Source organism: Centruroides vittatus, unplaced genomic scaffold (assembly GCF_030686945.1).
Source record: "Centruroides vittatus isolate TY-2023 unplaced genomic scaffold, ASM3068694v2 contig_846, whole genome shotgun sequence".
In the NCBI taxonomy this organism is placed as follows: Eukaryota; Metazoa; Arthropoda; class Arachnida; order Scorpiones; family Buthidae; genus Centruroides; species Centruroides vittatus.
The window spans coordinates 1,497,974-1,520,129 of NW_027122551.1; the positions used below are offsets into that span (position 1 = coordinate 1,497,974).

Here is a 22,156-nt window from a genome sequence, read left to right on the forward strand (position 1 = left end):
TGTGCTGTTGTATTGATTAAATAGCTTTAGATGACATTTTTCATAAACAGATGTGAAAAAAATTAAGTTCGACTCATTATGATTAAAAGTGAAGTTTACCTTATACGTATTTGGAATTTTCAGAAATGTTCAGAGCATTAAATAAATCGTAAGGAAATGAACAGCGTTAATAATAATCCGAAACTACATAAGTTCGTATAAAAGGGACTTTCAAAAGATTCACTTGCAAGTCTGCTGTTTAAAATCGGTTGGATTACAAAAAGGTACTGTACAGTCTCTTCAATAAAAGTTTCTATCTTTTTTATTTGACCTTACTTTTTTTTTTCTTCTTTCATTTTATCTACAATTATATCCACAATAAGATCATCCTCGTCTGATTCAGAATCAAGTAGTTCTATCTGTAACGCAACATTTAAAATAGCAGCTTTGACATGATTATTTGCAGGAAACCTCCATATTTCTTGTTAGCGTTCGCGTTTACTTTCGAACTGGACACGTAAGCACGAATACACATGCTAATGACGTCACTTCCGGTGTTCAGACGTAGCACTATTAGCTCAAAAGTAAACGCACCCATTGTTTGCCACCGGTGCGCAAACAAGATGACGACCGTCGAACTTACCGATACGCGGCTATTTCTAATTATTTTTTTAAACTAAAATATATTTAAAACGTAAATATCTACTCACATTTTCCATACTTTTATGTCTTTTTCCCCACTTGACGACTTAATTCGACTTCTGTTTTAGAACTTTCCTTTCTTTTATTTGACGATTTTACTACGTGTTTAGTAGATGTTTCCTTGGTTTTTTTCCTTTTAGGTATACCTTTCTTCTGTTTGCTGGGTTCGGGGAGCAGTAGGCACACATAATCTAACCTAACATATTCAAATAAATTACCAAGTTATTTCGTTTTCCTGTTTTTTTTTTTTTTTTTTTTTTATTCGCTCGACGGATCCTCGATAAAATGCATTGGCAAATTTTTCCTATTTTTTAAAGTACGCCACACACGTTCATTTTCTGAGTAACCACGCCAGTTATATAGTCGACAAAGTTTTCGGCGTGTTTCACTGTCTTATGCACAATTTCAATACCTTTTAAATCGTCTATCTGGTTATCCCTTTCCACTCATTGGGCATTCTTTTATCAACGTCTAAATCAGCAAATTCGGATTATAACAGGCAAAGAAAAGTCAAGAATTGCAATTTTTCCAAAAGGCATCGGACGACAATTTCACTGCTTCTGGCATTATTTTGTAAATGAAAACCGTAAATAATTCTACTTTTGCTGATATTTAACTCAAAACATAAAAAATAAAAATACAAACTTTCGAATATTATTATTAACGCTGTCATAATAAAACACAACCTGCACCTTCTGTTAAGGAAAACTGGAACTCAAAAATCCGCATAATTTTCTTTCTCCGAGTGGAAAGTTGTAGTTCCATTTGCATACCGATAAGTCAGCCCGGCCATTGGGACTACCAAGGTAAACTTTAATCTAATATTGTATTAAAATTATTTTAAAATGTGAATTATATTCTTTTCTTATTTCTGTTCTTTGTTGTTACTTTCCCCGCAGTTATGTATACATTACAATTGGAATCATGTCAAATTTGACCCTCTGAGTTTTCTGCAAATCTCCATATTTTGAGACCTCCTGAATCTCCCTAAAACGGAAAATATTCCGTGAATGTGTGTGTGTTTGTGTTGGCATCAATATCGTTTAATTTCTCAGGATGGGGTAAAGGTAAATAAACTAAATTTGGCATGGTAACCTATATATAAGGGAAATTGATGCTATTAAAACGAAAGAAAAGATGAAGGAGATCAAATTCCATTAAGTTATAGAGCGAAAGTAGAGTACAAGGGAGTTTTTAAAAACAATTATATATGCCAATAACGAGAAAAATTTTCATTAAGTCTGATTCTACTAGAGGAATGACACATGACCTCCTCTATCTCCCCATCTCGTCGACGTTTAACAACCAAAATTTAAGAAATATCTAAAATTTTACAGGTGCAAAATTAAGGGAGAAAGGATTAAGAAAACACTGTTTCGTTCTTGGTAAGATGTTCTCTAATTGAAAGATATTCACGACAAGAATCCTTAAAAACATATTATCCATCTCATATAATTGCGTAAATAATTCTCTTGATAATTTCTCTTGTTCTGTTCTGACTTTTATTACTATATTGCCTCTGCCCACTAGAATATTTCTATATATTCTTACCAATATAACGAAAATAATTCCGTATATTCTTATTAGTTGCAAATTTATTTTTAAGATACAAAAGGTACTACATACGAAATGGAAGAAACCTGTACAGAACCTTCCTGTTTAGAGACAGGTAACTTTCAACAAATAAATTTTCATGCTTATTTAAATTACAAATTCAGTTTAATGAATTACAAATATATTGAAACAAGTATTAATATTTTATGCAATTAGCTAACTACTTGTTGAATTCGATGAAATTTTCTGTCGACCCGTGTGAAGACTTTTATCAATTTAGTTGTGGACAACGGATAATGAATAAGACTTTTCCAGCAAGATCGATATATGTCGCCGTACAAAATCTGGAAAACACTTTTAAAGGTCGACATACTTTTTTCTACTTTTTTTATATTATTTTAACAAAATTTCATTTCCACCCAGTGACGATCCTTATGTAGTCTGTTACAATCTTTACGATGATCCGTCTCGAGTTGATTCTTACGACTCGAGAATGTCCGTACAATGGTTGGAGGAAAGCTACACCTCCACACTCAGTCCAGTGAATATTTAGTTTATTTACAAAACAAATATCTACAGGATGTACAAGTTCGACAACATTATACACACGATGCAACAAAGGTGTGGTGCCTCACGTGAGAGCTTGTCTGTTGGGGACTATTAGACTCTGGGGAAACTCCGGTCGGTTTGCGGAGTTGGCTCAACCGCGTGGCCGTCTGGTCTCTACACTAACCTTCTCCAAGGAATTCCTAAGAGGAGAACACTCTCTCTACACCTCACGGGCTTCCTAAGTATCAGAGACTACCACGTATCCGGTCTCTCGCCCTTCTCCCCGTTCCTCTCGCCACTCTTACAATTTAAAGAGTTTCACGGCGACCACTTGCGACCAATCAGAGTCCTGCTTTTACCCTGGGAGCTTCCAAAGACGTCTGTCCTCCTCCCGACGACATAGCTTACAGTCGCGTCCGTCCCTTGTTTACGTTTTTCAAGCCGACCGACACGTGGCAAACAGATTGACGTGTACCCGTAAACGGAAACGCTACCCCTTTGTTCTTCCTGGCCGTTTATAGCCCCAACGCCAGGCGGGACCAATTATCCCGGTCGCGTGGCTTTTCGACCTGCTACGCTAAAAGCAGATATTTACACCTCCCACGGACAAGGTTCAAACTGCGCTTCACAAAAGCCGGTTTGACCTAAACAATACCACCACGACATACGACAATCTTTACCATACGAATTGTTTTGTTACGCTACATTTCCTCCTATTCTATTACAAGGATCATGTTACTACAGATAATAAACTATACTAATACACAATATCTAATATTTTACAGAAAAAATATTTATAAAGTCAATACAATTTTCGGCAAATTGTCCCGTCACATTGTATTCAGAATCACCTGGTAGATATTGATTATATCTATCCGAAGGACTAAATACCGAAATTAAACTGTCTTGTCTGTACGATTTGGAGGTTCCGGATTGCTCTTGATTTCCAGCCTGGATAGCACGTCGATATCATTGCGATTTTTCCCTCTTCTCTGCGCTACCTTTACCTTATTATCCTGCGATACCAATGCCCTAGGGACCAATTGCTCTCTATGAGGCGTGCGGTCAACTAGCCGAAGGGGAAACGCATGCCTGCCGACTATGACCCACCTTTGCAATATTTTCTAACATTGCCCTTTTTATTTATTGTAGGGCTTGTCCTATTTTCTTCATTTACTTTCGCAACCGTAACATTCGTGACTGGTTTCTGTCGCCTATTCGTTTTTGTCAGTCCGGCTCTCCTTAAAACGCAATAATCGGCTGCCGAAAGTAATGCATCTATACTGCAGCTAAGCTTGTCGGTGAATGCGCAAATTATCAAAACTGAAGCACAATCATTTTTCTTTATGCTCGACCTCGCTTCTAGCCTTACATATATTGTCACTAACGCTGCTGATACCTGCTGCTCAAATGCGCTGATTAACTTAACCTTTCTCGCTGCCCGCGACACGTAACCGGGTACTACAGATTTCCTAATTACCGTCATATCTACCCCCGTGTCCACTATTGCAGAAAATTTATTACCTTTACAAGTGAGCAGGAGATTTTCGTTTATACTAACGGGTACGTTTCAACTGATCGTTTCCCTGTTCACCTTTACCCTGGCTATTAGCTGCTTGTCCGATTCTACCGTTTCGTCTATTTTAACCGCTCGCGTCGCCTTAGACTTCGGTCCTGCCTCTTTGATATGTCTCTGAGGACAATCCCTTCTGAGGTGTCCCGTTTGATCACAGATATAACATCTCATTTTTGATCCGCCTGTTGTTTGCGCTCATACCTCCAGTTCCAGTGGCTGTTCTATCTCTTTCGGATTCAGATATACCTCTAAAGTCACCCTTTCCTACAGCCTCCGCATGCTTATCTGCGTATTTGGCTATCTCTTCCGGTGGGAACTAGCCCTTGCCTTCTTGCAACAAAACGTAACGCTTAGTGTCTGCATCTAGCTTAGTCTTAAGATGATCCGAGACAACTAGTTTTGTTAGTTGCCCAAATGAATCTATGCCTCTACTATTCAGATAGTACCGATAGAGGTCCTCCATCCTAGCTGCAAATTGGGGCCACGTTTCTTTACTTCCTTTTTCGGAGAAAGTAAACTCTTTGAGATATTCAGCAGCAGACAGTCTTAGCTCGTCTAGTATGAACTGTTTTAAAGTTTGGTAATCCCTAATTTCGAATGCCGTAAGCCTATTCAACGCTGTCTTACATTTCTCGGATAGCACTGTTAGAACTAGCTGCCCCTGGAGTTCTTCCGGTACATCGTACGTCTGTAAAACTACCTCTACGGCATGAAACCACGACGGTACTTCCGCCTCCTTATTTGGCATTTTAGGTAAAGCCCATTTAATTTTTCTAGCCAGGCTATCCAAGTTACTCCCCAGCTTAGAGTTATTACTAGCCCTAGAGTCATTTCGCAACCGATCTCTTTCTAACTCTATTTCACTCTTCCTAACTTCCATTTCAATTTTCTTTATGTCTATCTCTGTTTCTAGTTTCCATCTCGGCTAGTCTAATTTGTAAGCGTAATTTCTGTAACTCGTCAGACACATGCCCCTCCATTTCATTCCGGTTGTCCATAACCTCGACCTCGGAGTCCAAAATTTCCCTTTCTGATTCCGTGTCCATTTCCTGGGATTGACTAAGATCAGCCTGATCTCCCTGATCCTCAGAACATGGCATACCCCTTTTTGACCCTTGAGTCCTTCCGCGTCCCGGCATTCTGAACACAAATAATCAAGAACAACTTACCAACATTGAGCTCTGTTCCGCCCTGATTTCTGGCTGCTCTTCCTTCCGTAAGTATCCAAAGTTCTCAACTATCTTGAATGTGGGCTCAGTACTTCCTGTCTTCTTGCGAGAATCTCCTGAAGATTTGCAAGAATATCCTGTCGAAGACTGCGCCAGTGAAAATCCTTATGTAGTCTGTTACGATCTTTACGATGATCTGTCTCGAGTTGGTTCTTACGACTCGAGAATGTCGTACAATAGTTGGAGGAAAGCTACACCTACACACTCAGTCCAGTGAATATTTAGTTTATTTACAAAACAAATATCTACATGATGTACAAGTTCGACAACATTATACACACGATGCAACAAAGGCGTGGCGCCTCATGTGACAGCTTGTCTGTTGGGGACTATTAGACTGGGGAAACTCCGGTCGGTTTGCGGAGTTGGCTCAACCGCGTGGCCGTCTGGTCTCTACACTAACCTTCTCCAAGGAATTCCTAAGAGGAGAACACTCTCTCTACACCTCACGGGCTTCCTAAGTGTTAGAGACTACCACGTATCCGGTCTCTCGCCCTTCTCCCCATTCCTCTCGCCACTCTTACAATTTAAAGAGTTTCACGGCAACCACTTGCGACCAATCAGATCCTGCTTTTCCCCTGGGAGCTTTCAAAGACGTCCGGCCTCCTCCCAACGACATAGCTTACAGTCGCGTCCGTCCCTTGTTTACGTTTTTCAAGCCGACCGACACGTGGCAAACAGATTGACATGTACCCATAAACGGAGACGCTACCCCTTTGTTTTTCCCGGCCGTTTATAGCCCCAACGCCAGGCGGAACCAATTATCCCGGTCGCGTAGCTTTTCGACCTGCTACGCTAAAAGCAGACCTTTACACACCCATTAGATCCTAGCGTGTAAATATTCATACGCATTTTAATCTAATTTTAGAACTATATAGCCAAAAAGTGGTACCGTTTGTATAATTTCAGTATAGTTCAAACACGGTTTCTATACAACAGCAATGGTATCAAACAAAATGAACTGATAAATTGGAATATGAAGCAAGTAAAAGTTGAATTGAAAAAATATTTTTCATATTTAGGTTTATCTTTTAAATTTTTATTTAGTTAAAACTTCGGCGATCACTAAATTGAAAATTACACAACTAAATTTTATTTTTTGTGTTCTTAGAAGTCTTTAAAGTAAAGCGTAAATTGGATTTTATCTTTCTAGAAATCACAAAACAGAGCAATTAGAATATTTAAATAAAGTTTGGTTTATTTGTACAGGGTAACGCGACACTTGGGCGATCTGCCGAGGGGGATGCCTTCCAGGGGACTTTCTCTGAAAAACTGGCCCCTATTTAGATGTTAATAACGTGAAGAAAACCCAGTGACCACCTCTCCAACAGATTAGCCACGTGGACTGTTCCAGTCCACGTGGCTAATCGGTTGGCGAGGTGGTCACTGGGTCGAATATTTATATTAATTATTAGATTATTAAAACATTGCTGAAATAGAACGTATTGATGTTACCCTGTTTTATCCAGATTAAGAAAAAAATTCAAACGATGATATCGATGAAATTCCCGAAGGTGAAGGAAATTCAATAGCTAATATAAAATATAATGCAGATGATAAAGAGAAAAATCCTACAATAATTATTCATTAAATTCAACAAACATTCACTTAACAATGTTATTGGGCTGCAATTGGAAAAAAAATTGTAGACCTGGAAATTCTCACTCTCTGTCTGTCGTTCCTTAACCTCGAGAAGGGAATTAGATAGTCCAGACATGGAAATTGTAGGGATAACAGGAGGCCCCAATTAACTATATACGAACTTCGGATGCAAACCGAAAGTCACTTTATTTTCAATTCAAAGTTTCCCTGAAAGTAGTTAATAGATTTTCGGCACGACACTATTGTTAAGGAAAAAGTATGATGTACAGGGGCAAGACAAAACTTGGCGTATGAGTATTTATACATCCTATAACTTTTTTAGTTTTAAGAATGTAAAGCTTCCTAAATTTATTTAACTATTGTAAATATGAAATATTCAATAAAACTTTTTGAATTAAATTTATATCGTGAAGATTTAATGGGTCAATCTCTTACAGAGATATTTAAATTAGAAAAGGGGAATGAAGATTTGCCCAATAGTGTAAAAAAAATCTTAAAGGCCTTCGATGTTTGTATGGAATACGGTAAGTGACTATATATTAAAGCAATATACTGTAAATACTTTTAAATAAGAATTGTAAGCATTTAAGCATTTCAAGAGCGTAATTTGATGTCATTGACAATGCGATTCTTTTGGAATATTTTTTCTCTTCAATACAATTTTCAGTTACGATTTTCGAATAATCATCCTTCTAAGTGCGTTACGTGGTAGAGCGGTTTTAATACAGCTGAACGAAGAAACCAATGAAATACCCCGTTTCTTATGGAAGCGTGGTCTCTACTTTTATCATCATCAATATGAATTTTATTATTATGGATTAAAAGTTAATGTAAATTTAAAATCATACAGAGATGTAAAATAAGAAGCTCCTATAAGAATGCTCTGTCCTACTTTAATATTTTGCATGTTTTTTAGGTTAATGAAAGTAGAATAAATGCAAATAACTTTTCCAAAGCTGTTTAAAATGCATAATATCGTTTATAATATTAATATAAAATATGTTATTTTCAATTTTGATGTAGCGATAGAGTTTTCATATTTGCAACTTCAGAAATGAACGATTTTACTATAAATTAATATATATTGGCTATAGAGATAAGTAAAAACAATGTATTTGGGATTGGACAAATTTGCTTATGTGAAAACTTTTTGTTTTAATTTTATACTGATTAGAAACCAAATTCAGTATTAACAGTTCTTGGTTGAGAAAAGAATTTGTTTGTGGCAGAGAAACAAAGATGATTATAACATAGAAAATTATAACGCAGAGAGATCTTAAGAGTTATTTTTGTATTGCAGACTCAAAATCCGATGATATTGTCTGGATCAAAAAAGTGACTAATAAAGCTGGAGGCTTTCCATTGCTTGATACCAATTTCCGCAGTTCATCATCCCACTGGACCGAAATATATGTGAAAGTTTTCAAAACTTATATTATCAATTATCCTTTTAATATAATGGTTGCTGTAAATCCATTTAACACAAGTGAAAACGTGCTCCAAGTAAGTTATTAATAATTGTGAGATTTGTTAACCACTCGTTCATCTCTGAGACTTCTTATTCTTTAATTTTCTCACAGCGGAAGTGTTTTGTGTTTTCGTTTCCAGTGTTTTGTGAGGAACACTGGAGACACAACTTTTAGAGTTCAGAGAGAAATTTAAATTATGGTATATCATATTACTGAAAATATAAAATTGCGAAATTATCGCTTATCTAGATTGCTTGAATGACCTATGATTGATTGTTCAATATTCAAACTAAGTGATCGGTAATTTTCATGATTCGTTTAAAATAGTGGTGCGCAACCCGCAAAAATTTAAAGAAATTTATTTAACAATAAAAAATATAAGGCTTTTCTTTAACAAGTATCAGGTATCAGTGAAATGGTGAAATGAAATTATATTATTTATAAAAACTATAATAAACTATTTGTAAGAACTATATTTTTTTACGAAAACAATTGTCTGTATTAGTACTGGTTTAAAAGAAGTATTATTTAATACACAATTTGCACATGTTCAATAGTAAATTCTGGTAAGTAATGAAGCTTTCTTTACCCATAAAGTTATGAATTGCAAAAAACAATTTTATTTATAATATGACTTATCAAGAAAAGAAATTCATAAATTTTGTTATAAAAAGATAAAAATTATTTTGTAAATTTATTATTGTTGTTTTAAATGGATAGACCACAAACATAACAAAAGTACTATAAAGTATTATATATTATAATAATATTGTTCTGTATAAATTAAAAGTTAAGAAATAAAAAGCAAAATTCAATTTTTTGATATAACTTAGTTTCTCGAATTTTATTCGAAATATTGATGAGATGGAATAGGTCAAATTCTTATAGAATCTAAATCAATTATCGTTAAGTATATGTAAATAAAACTAAGTATTAAGTATGGTAACGTTAAAAAATCCAGCAACGAGTTTCGTAACTTTCCCGGCAAAAATATTTAAAATTATGTGTGGCGCATCTGTTACGATATTTTACTTAAATACTTTTGATATCATTAATTGTTATAAAACGGCAAAAAAAACTTAATTTTGATAGTAGAAATGAGTTTTATAACAAAAAACTGTAAATAATAATAACGAATAAAAAAAGAGTTCATTAAGTTCGATCTTACTCGATTTATGTGACACGAACCTTCTCTATCTCACCACCTTTAACCACCAAAATTAAATAGCATCAATTTCCTAATACACAAACCTTCTTGCAAACTTTCAGAAGTTATTAAGCTTCAAAGATGGTGAACAAACCGTGTTCCCCCACACACACACACACTAACATCAATACATACAGAAAACAACCCACAAACTCTTTTTCATTTCTCGACGTTTTAAGATTATGTAGGAGTCCAAAAATATAAAAATCTGGGGTGGTTTTTTTGACAAACTACCATAATTTTCCTCTGTTATATATAACAGTTATAAGACGAAGGCATCAGTTTACCGCTTTCGGGGATCCGGAATCAAATCCGGAAGATTAACTCCAGGAAATTTTTATGAATAGATATGTCATCTGCATCCTCAACATCCGACTTCCTTCTTATAAACCTGGCTGGGTCTACAAAGTTCATTTTTTCATACCCATTGTGGGTATACAAAAGTTCTTAATGTCTACAGGACACAAAAAAATGAAACCGTAAAAAATGAATAACAGAACAGAAAACCTTACATTACATTCAGTCATAAGCGATTCAAACAAAAATACAAAAATTATACTGTGTATTGAAATTTTCGTAAGAATTAATGGTTTTTGAATATATAAACGAATTTTTCAGTTTTACAAATTATATTTACTTCTCTGAGCTCGTCTATATTTGTAAAGAGTCTACAAAGAAATGCCTAAATGGAGGCTATTATTATTCTGACAAAAACTAAATCTTTAAAAATTAAGACAAGCAAACTATGCATGAATTAATTTCTTGTTACAGGTAGCCCAACCGAGTTTAAAGGGAGTTAAAACGAACATAGACAGGAATACACTAGAAAAACTCGCCTCTTCATTCGGCAATTCAAATAAAACTTCGATAGATAAAGATATCGATGATATATTTTGGTTGGAAAAACAAATAACTAATGTGAGAAATTGTCTTGTTATAGTTTAACTTTAATTAACAAATCATTTTTAAATTAAATGTTAATTATTGAAAATTACAATTTAGTTATCTCGTCCTGATACTGAAATACTGGAAGATGAAAATGATCGTCAAGTGGTGACAATTGAAGAATTAAACTCGATATATCCCGAAGTAAAGAAAGATATATTAGTAGATGTTTTTAGAAAATAGTTATAATTATTTAATTAATTATATTTACTTAGGTGGAATGGTTATCTTTTATCAGAAGCATCTTTCAAGATTTTCTAAAACCGGGAATGACCATTAATGCACACGATCGTGTATATTTGAGCGGAAAGACATACATTAAAAATATCATAGAACTTTTTGAAAATAAGGAAATATCGGAAAGGTATGTACTGTAGTTGTATTTATTATATTATTATTATTATCTTGGATTTTGTGAGTTAACACCAGCTGTTGTATACTATGCCGGACCAGAGTTAAGACAAAAATTAAATAAGTGTGTTAGTGTGTGTGTCTGTATTCAGGATTTTCCTAAGAATATGACACATGTTTGAGCCCGCGGGCCTATCTACGGGCCTGAGCGGAGGAATGAGCGAATTTCGCGCAAAATTACGACTTTGTAATTTAATTTCTTAACGCGATTGTTAGAAAAAACATCGCACTATAACGGATCGAATGACGTTCTCTATAAACAAACGGAGAGGAATTTTAACAACAAGATGTCAAAAAGAAAACATCTTATTGTGAAACAGGGACAGCTGCAATCAAGCGTCATCGAAGTCAACGGAAGAAACCTATGCTCGCACCTGGGAATTAACCTTCGACATGTCAATAGGCGATCACATGATCATTTTCTTAGGCACCAGGCATAAAAGGTGGAGACACCGAAGTTCCGAGCGCGGTCGTTCCATACGAAGTCCGAAGAAAGGCGAATAAATTAATTAGTGCTCGGAGTAATCGATGACTACGTGCCACGTTCAGCGGACCTCCACGAACGGACTGACCCGCCCATGCAAGTCAACGAAAAGAGGACCCGCCATACAATCGCCAATCCTCTCTGAACTCTTTCCGATCGAACGAACGTCATTTAATTTGAGTAACGAATATTGAGGTAGCTATAACTTCTTGTAAACTCTCTCTCAGCGGAAGTAGCGACAGAGCTAAGTCATTAGGTCAGCATGCAAGCTGATTAGAACCTTTTGTCAATCCTCTCCATAGGAGTGTATATGTAGCCAGCCTTATTTAACCGCATCTAAACTTAGGTTTAGTTATATGTATCGTAAGTTTAGTTGTATAGTAAACTTTTTTTTGTTAATTGTTAAATTTGTCCACCTGTCTTATTCACCAAAAAGAACTGTCAACTTGCTCACGACCTCCCTCGCACTTTTTGCTTTCCTAAAGCCATCTAACCGACTCCGAGGTCAGGCTTTATCAGCCCGTGCCTGAAAGTGGTCAGAAGGGATTAACCCCTGGCCCTTGGCGTATCTCTCACATGTATTCAATATAACGGCCTTCTGTGGTGTGATTTATGTGTTTCTATTGAACTGTAATGTTCTCAGGCTTTTGTGTAGTGTGTGGAATATGACAGCTGTAGAGGAGAGAAGGACAGGTACAATAAGCACCTTATCCAACCTCCACAGATGCCTTATTTCCTCAGCGAGTTCTGTGTACTTGCTGATTTTTTCAGTGCATGTGTTTTGTATATTGTGAGTGTTTGGAATGGATATGTTCTACAATGTATGTGATTTTATTGTGTTTGTCAATGAGTGTGATGTCTGATCTGTTGTAAATTGTTTTATCTGTGATTATGGCTCTGTCGTAGTACATTTTGTGCATGTTGTTTTCCAATGTAGAATGACTGTAGAATGTGTGGTTCATGGATGTCTAATAATTTGTTTGTTTGCAAGCTCTTGGTATATTATATTTGCTACTTGATTATGTCTATGTAAATAATCTGTCTGTGCCAAGAGCTTGCAACTAGAAGTGATGTGTTGTATAGTTTCTAGCATAATGTGACATTTTCTGAATATGTCATATGTGAGTGTTGTATCTTTGAGTATGTGTTTTCTGTAGTTTATAGTATTTATGACCTGATTCTGTATGGCAATCATGCATCCTCCCGTCTCTCCAACAAGGCATCGCTGAGCTAACCAGCTATTTGTAAGAGTTACTGCTAGAGTTATCTGCTAGAGTTACTGCTTTATGTAATTGTGATGTTTCTTGCTTTTCGTAGAAAAACTTTCGCAGTGTCTGTATTTGTTTGTAGTCAAGGTTAAAACTAAGTCAATCAAGCCATGCTATCTTTACGTGGAAGAGCTAATCTTTCTATGGCGGATTTAGGATTATGTTTATGCTTTAGTTTTAGGTTATGTTGTTCTTGTTTTCGTTTGGAGTTGCTCAAGATCTGTGTGAGTCCAATGTATAACTCCAAAAGAATAAGCTAGTACTGGGACAACAAATGTGTTTATTGCTTTAACTGTGTGTTTTGGATTTAAGTGTGTTCTGAGAATAACATTTTACCTACTTTGGTATTCATTAATTAATCTTTGCTTTATTTGTTGTATGTTCTGTTAGTTTGGCCTGTTGGAATCCTAAATACTTGTAGAACTCGCCCTCTTCCATGGATTTAATAACATCTCCATTTTCAAGTGCAAAATCTTCTTTCTTCAGGACTCCTTTTTCTATGTGAAGTTGTTTTTCATTTGTCTAGGCAAAACTCCATTTGTATGTCCTTGTGTATGAATGTGTGATTTGTAGGAGATGATGAAGTTGTTTTTGTGTGGATGTATAAAGTTTTATGTTGTCCATGTACATGAGGTGTGACAGTGTAAACTGTGTTGTTTTTTCATGTCTGATATTGTGACCATATTGCGTGTTGTTTAGCATGTTGGATAATGAATTCAGGGCTAAGCAGAACCAGAGAGGACGCAAGGAATCTCCTTGAAAAATTCCTCGCCTAATGAATATTTGGTTTGTTTGTATGGAAGTGTTACTAACCCTGAGATGTAGTGTTGTTTTCCAGTGCTGCATAGTGTTTTAGAAGAATGCAACGAGTAATGGATGCATTATGTACATGTGCAGAATATGTAGCAGCCAACTGTGTGTAACCCTGTCGAATGCTTTTCTGTAGTCCATATAAGCCATATGTATGTTTCTGTGTTGTTTGTGTGCGTGCCGTAGAATGACTAAATCTATAAGTAACTGTTCTTTGCATCTCCTGTGATTTCTCCGGTAACCTTGTTGTTCTGTAAGAATGTTGCGTTCTTCAACATGTCTGTATATTTTGTTTGCGATACAGGATGTCAATAATTTGTAGAGTATTGGAAGACATGTAATTGATCTGTATTGTGTGGGATCTGTGGTATTGTTGCTTTTAGGTTTCATGTAGGGGATGCCTAAGTAAGAAATTTTGGCATGTCTTGTGGATTGATGATGATGATATACGTTAGATGTTTAGTTAGTTTCCGGTACAGTGATTTAAACTTTTTGTACCAGAAATTGTGAATGTTGTCTACCAGGTGTCTTCCAGTTCTGTGTTCTGTTAACAGCGTAGTGGATATCGTGTACGTTTATTTCAGCACAGGGCATAGTTGGTATATTGTGCCATATAAGTTTTTGTTCGCCTCCTTGATCCAGCCTTCATCAGCATTGTGTGTAACAGCATTGGACCAAAGGGAGGACCAATAAGTTGTGAGTTCTTCTTCTGTTAGTGCGCCACTATGCTGTGTATCAATGTTTATGTACTATGATGTACCAAATGAGTGTAAATTAGTACCAAAACAGGTACTAATTTATACTCATTTGGTACATCATACCACTCCAAAATATTGATTGGATTTTTATATAACATTTTCTGTTTACATGGGAATTGCTAGAGTTACATATAGCGCCATCTATTTTAAAGATGGCGCTATATGCAAAAATTTTAAAGAATAATAAACTAAATATAGTTCGTATAAAAAAGGATATAATTAAAAAAAACAAAAGTAGTACGTAGCACTCACCTATATGGAGTCAAAACTGTTCCACTGATAGTTGGTCATGGGTTCGCGCATCGCCAACAGGCTGACCAAGTGCAATTTTCCGGTTTTCCTTCAAGTTAGTAACACCTAAATAGGGCGAGTTTCCTATAAAACTTCTCCCGGGAGGCATTCTTCTGGACGCGTTGCCGTAACCGAATAAACCAAACTAATTATAATAATTTATCTATAAATTTGCTATTTACTTGGACATACCACGTAGTCAATGAGCATTTTAACAATGTTCTTAAAATAGGTTTTAAAATGCGCATTTTTGGAATTTACGCCGGGTATAACAATTGCCGCGAAAAGTACTTTACATCATAGAATTAATCACGCTAACTCTGAAAGTTATTATTTTTTTTTTTTACTTTTCAGATTATTACTAAATTATGCTGGGGTCTTATTTATCAGTGATTTTCTGACATACAACACCGAAAAAGAACAAAATAATGTTAATGGTATATTGAAGCATAGAAGATCTTCGAACGTGGCTATGAAATGGTTTTCGTGTTACGATTTTTTTGTAAAAACAGCTAGTCCCGCTTTAGATTATCTGTACGGAAGACACAGAAAACAGAAAACTATTGTAAACATTTTATTTATATCATCTCGAATTAAGTATAAAATCAATATCACGATTGTGGTTTTTGTTTTTGTCTTAGAGCAAAGAATTAATCAATTACACGACGAAAGCCATGGAAGAAATGATTGACCAATCAACGTGGTTAGATGAATCAACGAAAGAAGCGGTTCAAGATAAAGTAAGTCAGAGCGAATTCTTATATTATTTCTTTCTTAGGCCTTTTAAAATAAGAAAATGTTTTGAAACAGTTAAATCATATGGTGGCGTTCTTGAGCTTTCCACAATGGACTCAAGACGTGAAAGAATTGGAAGTTTATTTTAAAGAAGTAAGTGGAAGTTTAATTTTTACTACTTTTTATACAAATAATAAGAGTAAATAATTAGATATAAATCCTAATAAAATAATATCTATAAATCTATTCTAATCTATATATCTATTTGTAGCTTCCTGAAATAACCAACAGTTCTTTTGAAAATGTGTTAAACTTGCAACATTTTGTGGTTAAGAAATATATGGATTTCTATCAGCAGAAAAATGATAGATCAAAGTAAATTTGCCCATTTCAGAAATGATTATATTTAATATGAATATTATTATTATTTATTTTGATGATTTAATTTTTAAGGTTGCCACGAATTCCTGATTTAGCAGGATCACAAGTGAATGCGTTATATTTCTCAGATTTAAATTTTCTCTGTGAGTTTTTTCAATCACACGAGTAAATGCGAAAATATAATTAATTAAAAATTTATTTATATTTTATATTTACGATTGCATATGATATATTTTAAAAATGAAAACTAGTATGATATATTCAATTTTCAACTAGAATTAGTTTACCAGCTGATATTCTAGAACATTTTTCATCATTGAAATTATTGACAATTTAAAATTTAGTCCTTATCATCTAAACGTGTTAGTTATGTATTTCAATTGCTCTACTAATAGATACTGATGGTATTTACAGTCGTTAAAATTTCTAGTTCTGAGGTTTAGCAATTAAATATTTCGCATATTTTTTATCAGATATTACCAATGGAATATTGTTTAGAATATGGAAATTCTTGCGAAATGCGGTTTTAAATTTAAGAATAATATTTATTCAAAGAGACAAGAAAAAGAGAATCTTATTTAAACACTAGCAGTATAAAATTTGGATGCATTTTAGGATATAAAAAGAGTAGCTTTTTCTATAAAGTGATATTTTGCATAACTTATATCTGCTGAATAGATGAATCAAATACAGTGGATTTTCGATCTATCGTTCTCATATCTATCGGTTGGTTTCTCCAGTTCCAAATAAGGACCCAAATATATATATATATATATATATATTAGAAGAATACGGAAAAAATTAACAATATAATATTGTTAATTTTTCCCGTATTCTTCGTTCCCACATCGCTTATTTTCCCCGCAATGTTCATTCTGTATTTTAACTGAAAGAAAAATGCGATGAAAGAAGTGGCGATTAGCATTAAATTTTTAGCTATTATTTTGTGTTGAAAAGTAATAATAATAGAATATAAAGAGAAAGTTACATTTTATCAAAAAATGCACTTTTATAATAAAGAAAAAGGATTGGAACACAAATCAACAAACTGAACAATACAAATATCAAATATATTATAAAATAAGGTCAACAGAACGACGATTTAATAAACTAGGATCTGTTTGCTAGTTACTTTTTTAGACAAGCATTACGAAATAAGTAGGGTATCAGCTGACTACGATATAATTTATTTCATATTTAATCATAAATATAATACGTTATTTTATCATTAACATACACAATGTTTTTAGTTATTCCTGCCGGTATTCAGCAATTACCCTATTACGATGCCGAACGACCCAAGTAAATAATAAATTATAAAACTTCTTTTAATCAAATTGTCTGCAGATATATTTGAAAAATTTATGTATTTCAGATTTATGAATTTCGGAGCAGTGGGACACGTTTACAGTCATGAAATGATTCATGGCTTTGATATGTCAGGTAATCGGACCGAATCAAGTTTCCATTGCAAATGTATTATTAAAATCACAAATGAAATGTTAAATGTTTTTAAAACAGGAAGTTTAAAAGATAAATATGGAAATCTTAAAAACTGGTGGACGGATAAATCTAAAAGAGAATTTAAGGAAAGATCAAAGTGTTTTATCGATCAGTACAATTCTTATGCACACGAATGTGGCATCGAAAATACTGTAAGTGTTCTATTCATATTTTCTCACGTATTTAACCTAGTTCGATACAGACATTTAGATAAACTCTTAATGTTTCAGTTATTTTAGCGATTAAAAACATTTAATTACTTTATTTTATGTCCCTTAGTACAGAAAATCTTCGGTTATAGGTTTTATAGCACTTATGCTTTAGCTGAAAGATTACAATCTAATGTTATTTTCTTTCATTTAGTTGAAAAGGAACTAATTAACGGATTTAGAAAATGCTTTACTTGTGCGGTGGGTATCTCTATGGGAAACTGTCCCTATTTAGGTTCAGTTAATTGAAAAATTTAGTTCTGGACATGTTTAAGCTTCTTTGTTTATGATTGCTACCTTTCATAAAATGGCCTTTCTTCGACTAAAAATTTGGGTAGTCGTAAAAGTGTCATGTTCTCCTGTAGGAGGGACGGAACAATAAATAGTTGGGCAGTTTTGGTGTAGAAAATTTAAAAGAGTTGTATAAATACAAAGTTATTAATTAATCTAACGACTTAATATTAACGATCTTTGAAATTTAATTTGTTAACGAATTTTATCTGTTTATAATTTTAAGTTAGAAATTGTTTAAAGGAATTGATTCCGTTATCAACAGATTTTCCACAATCTCCATCTCAATTTTTGTGAGCGACAAATACGTGTTGCCTCGTTCAGGTGCATTCACGATCACAAAGTCGAGGTCCCCGATCATGAGCTTTACATTCTAGGACTGATCCTTTTGTCCAGAGTGGTTTCAGAGTTGTTAAGAAATAAAATCGAAACAAGAAAATCGATTATAAACTATTTCAAATATTTGTTGATTCATAAACTCCATAAAGTTTAGATACACGGACACTTGGCAATGTTTATCAAAAAGTTTATTTCAGTCGGTGAGTATTTCAGTCTATGCAGCCCGAAACTTACACAAATACACCTGTATTTGTGTAAGTTTAGGGCTTTCGGGCTGCATAGGCCCTTTTCAGCCAACTGAAAAACATATTCTACGACTGATTTGTGTGTATTAAAATGAAATAAAATATATACATAAAACATTTTTACATGTGCGAGAGCTTCAAATATTTCAAATATTTTTATGTCATCACAAGTAAAAAGATAGTAAATTAGTTTATTTTTGTATGTACTTTGTAACTCTTACTTTTTATTTTTTTTATTTTTACTTATGTGCCACGGAATTCTGAGAAATACCCAGGTGTGTATGAAAAAATGTTCGAAGTACTGTTGTAGGTTCCGAGTATTGTATCTGAGTAATAGTTTGAGTGTTGTGTGTTATATTCTACACTGTGCACATGAAAATAACGTATTAAATCATCTACAGACGGCTATGAAATTTTGAAGCATACGCAATACTTTGTGTACCATCCAAAATCATCGCATTCGCTAAAGTCGATCGTAATAGAAGCTTTTCTGTTAAGATTGACTCTAGTGTCACCCGAAATCAACCAACGAGCTGAAAGTGTTATCCACAAATTACAATACCCACTGCAGAGAGACTTTTTCAAGACTCTTGGAGCTATCGTTTGTAAATTCAGAAGTGATGTTAGTAAAGAAGAAAAAATTCTAATTATTTGAACAAAATTTACCTTACACCGCAAGCAAATCATGAACATTTTATTTTGCATAATAAATAAAATGTATTTTACTAAGAGTATTGGGCGTTTCAAATAAAAAATCATGTTATCTTCGTACAAGCAACATACTGTATTTTATACATAAAGTACTATTGTGTTATATTTAAAGAATTTAAATTTTAATTAATTATATGAAACAAAATTATAATTCCAAAGCATATAATGAGTTGTTTTATAATATTTTAGGCATACGGTAAGAAAACTTTATCGGAAAATATTGCCGATAATGGTGGCCTTCGTCTAGCTTATTTGGTAATACGATTTGTATATTATAATTTATTTTTATAAATTCATTATACAGTATACAAGTTATTTCTACTAGACCTATAATCTTTCTCAGAATAAGAAGGAAGCAATGTTCATTACGTACACGAAAAGAGAATTTTCTTTAGATAGTAGAACGTCTTGACTCAATATTATGTATGTTCTATGAGGAAAACGTTTGGGAAATGACACTAAGGATAATTTTAAACAAGATATTTATATGGACGTGGGTGTTATTCTCATAGTTTCAGAGATACAGTTGTTTGAAAGTTGTTCAGTACAGTACATTTACAGTAATAATAATGAATGATCCATGTGTTACGTTCACAAAAAATGCTCAAAAATTAACCGTGTTTTAAAAGTTTTTCGTTTAAAATGAAAAATATTATTGTATCCTAATTGATTTCCCTCTCCTGACTCATCCTATTTACAGAAGACATATTAAAAATTTTTAAGGTATGTTTAAACTGTTATAATCCATTTGAAATTTCCGACATTTTTGCTGGTAATTTAAGATTACATAAAGAATTCATAATGTTGAATTTTCCAAGTTTTTTCATTTTGTTCTATTTTATTCGACTTCGTTGTTTAGCAACGGAGGCGGGTGATAAAGATTCGAGAACCAGTTCATCGTCTTCATTCTTATTCTGGGAAATACTGAATCCCGACTTTTAAAAACAAAATAAATTCTAATCATTTGATAAAGTAGTTAATTTAAGAAAATGTTTGAAAAAAAGAAAGAATAAAACTTAAAATTCATTCGAAATATTTAAATTCTGTAAAACGCAAAATAATAATAATAATAACTGGAAATTAATTAGACCAGTATTATCGAGGTTACGACTATTATTAATATTTGTAATAAAGTACAGATAAATAGAGCTATCCTTATTATTTCATTAATTATAATTTTATTTATAAAAAAAGTCGCAAGTTAATCAATTCTGTGAATGAATTTAAATAAACAGTTATTTATTTTTAAACTTAAACTAGAGTTATAAAAAATGGGTGGAAGATTACGGTAGAGAGAAACGTCTCCCGTGTTTAGAAAAATACAGCCCCGAGCAATTGTTCTTTATATCTTTTGCTGAGGTAATTCTCTTAAATGTAGTAATAATGCATTTAATAAAGAAAAACTTAAAGACGAATATTTAATATATTTTATTTTATTATAGTCATGGTGTAGTAACCTTCCATTGGAGATTGCGGATCAAGCTAATGACGTACATGCTGCCGATCAATTAAGGTAATAATTATCGTATAAACCCATTTTAGATGAGTTATTTAATTTTATCGTACATTTTTCTTAGAGTGATCGGTAGCATCGTCAATATGAAAGAATTTTCTGAAGCTTTCAATTGCAAATTGGAATCTAAAATGAATCCCAAAAATAAATGTAGTATATGGTGAAAGAACGACATAGATAAATAACCATTTTTATTAACATTTTTTAAAATTATGTATTAAAATTCTCAGCCATTTTTATAAAATATTTTTGGATATTAAAAATATAGTTTAACATCTTTATAATATATATTAATAACTATGTTTCGATCAATATATATCTAGATGATTGTATAGCTACGTAATTTATTAAACGGATGAAATGTTATAGAGTTTAGATCTGAATTATTGAATCTTATTTTAAAATATGAAGATTAGCTATTCTAGCATATTTGCAAAATTAGATTTAAAAAACTCTTTAATAAAACAGATTTATTTAAAATTAATTTTAAAATTTTTACGTCAACAAATTTAAATTCTATTATCGTATTAATAACAAAATATTATTATCCACAAGTTTCCAGAACGTGTTTTTGAATCCTGTCACACGAGGACGTATGTCTTGGCAGCCATTAAGATACCTCTATTTGTTAGCGTAGGTGTGCAATTTTTAGTTTCTCATTGGTGGCATGCCTTATAAAACCAGTTCAGTATGCAGTGGCTGGCTGCAGTAATGGCCAAAGTGTTCTATATAAGTGGTTTGAAGCTGTATACGATGTACACGAAAACGTGATGCATGGAGATTGTCCATATATTCAACCATTTCAATCATTTCCACGTGATGAAAATTCAAGAAGAGAATGAATGGGTAACCAGCCGTGCATTTATATCCAGATAGATAAATAACTCTGCCATCATATGATATACAAGTCCATACAGAATGATAGAGTTTGTGAAGGCTTAAGTACACAAGTGTTTTGTGACAATTTATTAATTAATTAAAATTTCACCTATTTCTTCACTTGAAAAATAATTATAAGGATCAAGACGTCTATAATTAAGAATTTCTTGGTAATCACAAGCTTTACTTTTAATAAAATATTCAAATATAACTGGATATTCCAAAGGTGGCATTCTCTAGTGCCATTATTCGACGATATTCTATTGTACTAACTGATGAAAATAAATTAGAAAATACAAGTTTGTAGAAGAAACTATGCAAAAATCCGAAAATTTTTCATTAGACTTAATATCCTAGGAATGCTGCACATATTTTACCTCACGAACGAGGTTCGGGGAAATTTGCAGTAGAAAACTTACGGCAATAGTTGCAAAAGTAAAATAGACTAGCTCCTTGGCTGAGCCCACAGATATTAATTGGGAAAATTTGCCGAAACGCATAAAGATCCCGTGTTTA

The 22,156-nt window shown here is 33.5% G+C and overlaps 1 protein-coding gene across 1 annotated transcript; it reads left to right on the forward strand.

The window, feature by feature from the left end:
* Positions 1-2,310: 2,310 nt before the first annotated feature.
* LOC136982499 (endothelin-converting enzyme 1-like) lies at positions 2,311-20,925 on the forward strand. Its single transcript, XM_067278997.1, has 19 exons — positions 2,311-2,350; positions 2,452-2,598; positions 7,629-7,715; positions 8,492-8,694; positions 10,639-10,785; positions 10,870-10,956; positions 11,028-11,176; positions 15,189-15,399; positions 15,476-15,574; positions 15,645-15,722; positions 15,841-15,944; positions 16,023-16,093; positions 17,201-17,252; positions 17,326-17,393; positions 17,472-17,605; positions 19,438-19,503; positions 20,509-20,607; positions 20,691-20,761; positions 20,826-20,925. Exons 1-19 carry the CDS (start codon positions 2,311-2,313, stop codon positions 20,923-20,925), a joined length of 2,013 nt encoding a protein of 670 aa, XP_067135098.1.
* The last annotated feature ends 1,231 nt before the right edge of the window (positions 20,926-22,156 follow it).

Coding starts and splice junctions, on each gene's coding strand:
- LOC136982499 (XM_067278997.1), top strand. CDS start 2,311: ATGGAAGAAACCTGTACAGAACCTTCCTGTTTAGAGACAG. Junction 16,094..17,200: donor CTCAGATTTAAATTTTCTCT/GTGAGTTTTTTC, acceptor CAATGTTTTTAG/TTATTCCTGCCGGTATTCAG. Junction 17,606..19,437: donor AATGTGGCATCGAAAATACT/GTAAGTGTTCTA, acceptor ATAATATTTTAG/GCATACGGTAAGAAAACTTT.